Raw genomic sequence first — 5,413 nt, 5'->3', positions numbered from 1 at the left:
AGGTTTAACTATAATTGTTTCTTGGTTAACTTTTTTTTTTTATTGTAGACAAAGTTTGATCTCAATCAAATGTACCAGGATGCACAAGCTACTTTATTGACAGAGAGTTTTCAAGCAGCCTTGTTAAGAGGTTTTCGAGAGCGTAAAGCCGACGCTAAAGAATATTTCAAGATGGTCGGAGGGTATGAAGATATCCCGAGAGCATTGGCAAATCCTCCGGATGGTATGCTTGTTGATAACTGGGAGAAGACAGTTGAGTATTTTCAAACTGACGAACACAAAATTGCTTCAGAAAGGAACAAAAAAATACGTGAAAAGCAAACAATTGTGAATCGTGGGGGTTCGAGCTCGTATAGCAGTACTTGCTATAAGAAGGTACCCATCACAAGGAAATACGCATAAACAATTTTCGATAATACCTAAATTCATATTTGGGCAGCTAGCAACACCAGATTCATATCGCTCATCATCAGGTTCGGAAATTTTGATAAATTTTTCTTCAGATAGCCGAAATGAAGCAATGACTCTCTTCTAATTTGGTGATGAAGAATCTTTCATAATCCAATGAAGTGGCCCATCGCATAAGATACCAATCCTACTAAGAAACGAATATTTTAATTCTCCAATTAGTTTCCAAACATTTGATTTCAAACTTAACACTTGAAAACATGTCCAACCAACACGTTTATGGAACCCTAATACAACCTTGTAATCATCCGTAGATGAATCATAGCCAAAACCCCAACATAAATGCTTGGTATCAAGAATTTGAGGCTCTTGTAGTGTTTGAACCTCTCTAGTTGAGGGATTAGCTACTACAAGTTGAGAAGCAAAAGAAGAGATGCATACAAGTCCATTGGAAGAACCAAGAAGATGACAATCACGATCATCAAATAATCTGTCATCAACATCACAAACACGCGACCCGTTGCGATAAGAGACCCTTGACATAACAATCCTCCTATCTATATCATTGTTTTTGTAATCAATTTGGTAACTATAGTTCATATGGAATTTAATGAAACCAGAGTCAGAGATCAAATTTTCCCAAGACTTACATACACTTTTGCATCGGATTAGATCCCTCACATTCAATCTTTTCAGTATATTCGGAAGGACATCATCGTGAAGCTCTGCCATCGAAACCCTAGAGTCGGCAATCCGATAGGAAAGAAAAGGGGGGGGGGACCCACACGATAGTGAGAAATTTATTTCTATGGGGTATTTATTAGGGATTTTAGTTATCAACACTCATAAATGCGAAACATGATACGAAGATATTATTACCATGATATTTTACCATAGAGTGAAATTCATTTACTGAAATGACTTTTACAAACCTACCATATATGATTAGTATATCAATATCGATAAGATCACTAATGCCATCAAGACATCATGATCTTAGATAATTGCTTTGCTACACCAACTGAAATCAGTGTTAATAACATACCTTCTTTCTCAAGTATTTCTTTTAAAATGACATTGTAACCCTCTGACCTTGGCAACCCAATCTTAAAATTTATTGTCATGTCCACCCACACATTTTTTTTGGTAATTCTAAGGGTTGCAACAATCCTCTCGATGCCATTGTGAAATATTTATGGTGTTGACACATGTCACACTCCGCCATCATTCTTGCTATGCCTTTACACATACCCTCCCAGTATACTTCCTTTACCATCTTTTGGTAAGTTTTTTGTACTCCTGAATGTCCCGCAATTGCACTCCCACGTCACTCATGAGATACACAAGGAACTCAAGATGATGATCGAGGCAGCACTAAACAACTTTGATAAAGGATTCAGTCACCTTCATCACTAAGCCTCGGTGGTGCGGAAGTCCCTTCTCGAACTTGCTGCCTTATTATCCACAATTCTCGAGCCCAGGACAGCTCTCACAAAACCTCATTCCATTAGACTACCCATGGTACTGAAAGGGTACCGAAGGATGATGTTGTCCCCTTTCATGAATGTACATCAGTCGTGTTTTTTTTTGGTCCTATATTAAATTTCAAAATTATATCCTACTAGTTTGGACATCCAATTTTGATGTTCCTCAATAATGATTTGTTGTTGTAAGTAAACATTTAAATCTTCGTTGGTTTGGCTGAACTATGAAACACTTTCACACGAAGTATGGATGCCACTTTTGAATGGAGAATACTATCGCTATTAGTTCTCTTTCATCAACTGGCTTTTACTGAGAACCAGTACCAAGGACCTAACTGTATTAGGCCTTAGGCCACTGGTATTCCTCCTTGCATGAGGACTGCCCCCAACCCAAGGCATGATGCATCGGTTTCCGCAATGAATTCCTTGGGTAAAATACAGTATTACCAAGACCGATACTTATATCATTGTTGTTTGGTCACTACTAGAAAAAAGGCTTTTCTTGACAGACGAGTAGATAAAAAGCATATATAAAAGAACACCTTTAGAAGAGTAGATAAAAAGCGACAGATCTGTTTTAGAGCCTTAAAAGCCGAGAGCATGAAGAGCAGTAGACAACCGTTGGAACCAAGCTCGGGGAGCTTGCTTAAGTCCATACAAAGACTTAAGAAGAACACAAACATGATTGGGTTTCGTTGGATCAACGAAACCCGGTGGTTGTTGTAAATAGACCGTCTCGGTGAGATTTCCATGTAAAAATGCATTCTGAACATCAAGTTGTCGTAAAGGCCAATTATGTGTCACCGCCAAAGATAGAACAACCCGAATAGTAGTCGATTTTACAATTGGACTGAAAGTCTCATGATAGTCAAGACCCTGTTGTTGATAAAACCTTTAGCAACCAAACGTGCTTTGTAGCGCACAATAGCCCCGGTATGATCGCGCTTGAGTTTGTAAACCCATTTACATTCAACGACATTCATATTTGAGACACGGGGAACTAAGGACCAAGTATTGTTCCGTAGAAGAGCAGAATACTCTTCTGCCATGGCCTGACGCCATTGAGGCAATTTGTTAGCAATAGTAAAGGTTGTGGGTTCAGTGTCAGGAGAGGAAGTATGAGTGTGATACGAGGTGGGATCATATGGTTTGGTAGGCTTAGGATTAGGACGAAGGTTGGAGGGTCGAACGCATGGTTGAGATTGGGTAGCTTCTGGTTGGGGAATGGCAGTTTGAGGGAGAGAGGTGTCAAGTTGAGATGTCGTGGTTTGCGGGCGTCGGTGATAAGTATGGAGGAGAGGGGGACATTGTGGAGATTTACAGGAAGGAGGAGATGTAGAAGATATAGGAGATGTAAGTGGAGTAGTAGGTAATATGGGTGGTGGTGTAGTGGGTATATTTGAAGGATCAGGAGTAGGATAGGACGATGTATATGGGTTAGAAGAAGAAGGTTCGGGTGGATTTGGGGGGTTGATGTTGTATGGAAAGGATCGTTGATGAAACCAAAAATGACGAACTATATAAAGTTGTTCAGAGAAAGGATCAAAGCATCGGTAACCATGATGGGATGTGCTATATCCAAGAAACACACATGGGAGAGAGCGAAAATCCATTTTATGGTTGTTGTATGGACGAAGGTGCGGAAAGCATTGACAACCGAACACACTAAGAAATGAAAAATTAGGTTTGTGTTTGAAAACATGTTCAAAACGTGAGATGTTTTTGTTTGTACGGGAAGGCATGTGATTTATAAGATAAACAATTGTGTCAAAAGCAAAATGCCAAAAACGTTGCGGAACAGAGGATTGGGCAAGAAGAGTAAGACCGGTTTCCACAACATACAAGAGCGTTTTGTTCACTTGTATGAGGACAAGATAGGTGATGGGTGATACCGAGAGATGAGAAAAATTGTGAAAGATTCCGAAATTCACTGCCCCAATCAGTTTGAACTGATTTTAACTTAGTTTGGAACTGCCATTCAACAGTAAGAATAAATTGTTTGAAAGTATTATAGACATCAAATTTGGCTTTTAAAGGAAAAAACCACATAAAGCGGGAAAAATGATCAACACACAATAAAAAATATCGATGCCCATCAAATGAGGTAACGGGAGCAGGTCCCCAAACATCACAAAAAAGTAAGTCTAAAATATGAGAGCTTTTATAAGTAGAGGATGACAAATGAAGTTTAGAGGATTTGCCAATAGAACATGAAGTACAAGTTGAAGTAACATGTTTATCTAGTAAATGTAAACTATATTTAGAAATCATTGACTGCAACAACTGCTGATGAGGATGTCCAAGGCGTTGATGCCAAGTGATCGAAGAAGCACGAGTGGAAGAAAAAGCATCTTTGGAGGAAGTTTTTGGGTTAATCGTTTATTTACCGGGTCATGGATACGGGTCAATAGGTCAATGATTTGGTAGCTTATTGGTCATGGGTAGCTGATGGAGTTTACAAGCATATCTATAAATAATAAAGATGGAAAATAAAAGGTGTTTACTTGTTCAAAAGTGGACCGATTCTCGTGGGGTCTTCCCATATTTTACTTTTCTTTAGGAGTAAGTTTAGAACATTGGTATGATATATTACTTAAAGAGATGACATAGCTGGAGTAGTAGTAGATGTAGTAACTTTGTTTTTTTTAATATAATAGGAAGCTTCTCCATTTTCTGTTGCAAGTTTATATTCACATACATACGTGCATTGTGTGTGTTTTTTTCAAGGACCTGTGCCAACAATTGGTATCATAATGTTAGCTTAAGGAGAAAAGTGGCAGCTTCCTTTTGTTAGTCACATAACTGTGGACAAAAAGTAAACAAATAAACTTCTCTACCCAAATAATTATAACACGGAATTGATAGAGGTAAGTAAGGGAAAAAGGGCGATATATTATTAATATCAGTAGAGGCTATATATAGCCTTCTTAGATACCCATGTGAACTACTCAACCTAAAGATCCGGTCTAAGCTAAGGACCCGTACACTTGCACATGATCCGGTCAAAACTAAATACACATTCTAAATAATCTACTATTTTCTAAACCATAAAACATAAAACAATAGAAAACTTATTAAATTCAAAGTTTCAGCCATGCACAAACCAATTAACCCAACAAAAGTAGGCTGGAATCACGGAAGATGGAAGGAGTAAAGGCCGCAACTACTTGGACCCGTGAGGAGGGTAGTGTGAGTAATCTCGTCCTTCACAACAAAAAAAGAAGTGTGAAATTCAAAGTAAACATTATTATCATGGAAATTTTTTTGACCAGAGAGAAGATTTTGTTTGATTTCTGGGACATGAAGCATTTGTGAGAGATGAAAAGTTTTATATGGAGAGTAAAGCTGTGAGGAACCGATATGAAGAATGGGTAAACCTTTACCGTTCCCAACATGTAGAGTGTCATGACCTTTGTATGTATCAGAATGATCAAAGCTGGAGAGGTCGGCTGTAACATGATTAGTTGAACTAGTATCGGTGACCCAAGAAGAGGAAACCTGGGAACGGTAATCAGCAAAAT

The 5,413-nt window shown here is 38.4% G+C and overlaps 1 protein-coding gene across 1 annotated transcript; it reads right to left on the bottom strand.

Moving 5' to 3' along the window:
- Nucleotides 1-383: 383 nt before the first annotated feature.
- LOC128126618 (F-box protein CPR1-like) lies at nt 384-1,170 on the bottom strand. Its single transcript, XM_052764457.1, has one exon. The coding sequence runs from the start codon at nt 1,138-1,140 to the stop codon at nt 532-534; it is 609 nt and encodes a 202-aa protein (XP_052620417.1). The 5' UTR covers nt 1,141-1,170; the 3' UTR covers nt 384-531.
- Between the last annotated feature and the right edge of the window lie 4,243 nt (nt 1,171-5,413).

Source organism: Lactuca sativa, chromosome 6, assembly GCF_002870075.4.
Source record: "Lactuca sativa cultivar Salinas chromosome 6, Lsat_Salinas_v11, whole genome shotgun sequence".
Classification (NCBI taxonomy): Eukaryota; Viridiplantae; Streptophyta; class Magnoliopsida; order Asterales; family Asteraceae; genus Lactuca; species Lactuca sativa.
Note: the sequence above shows the minus strand (reverse complement) of the source record. Positions and strands in the feature narration are given on the sequence as shown.

What these genes read in the sequence shown, in the direction of transcription:
- LOC128126618 (XM_052764457.1), bottom strand. Translation starts at nt 1,140, where the DNA reads ATGGCAGAGCTTCACGATGATGTCCTTCCGAATATACTGAAAAGATTG.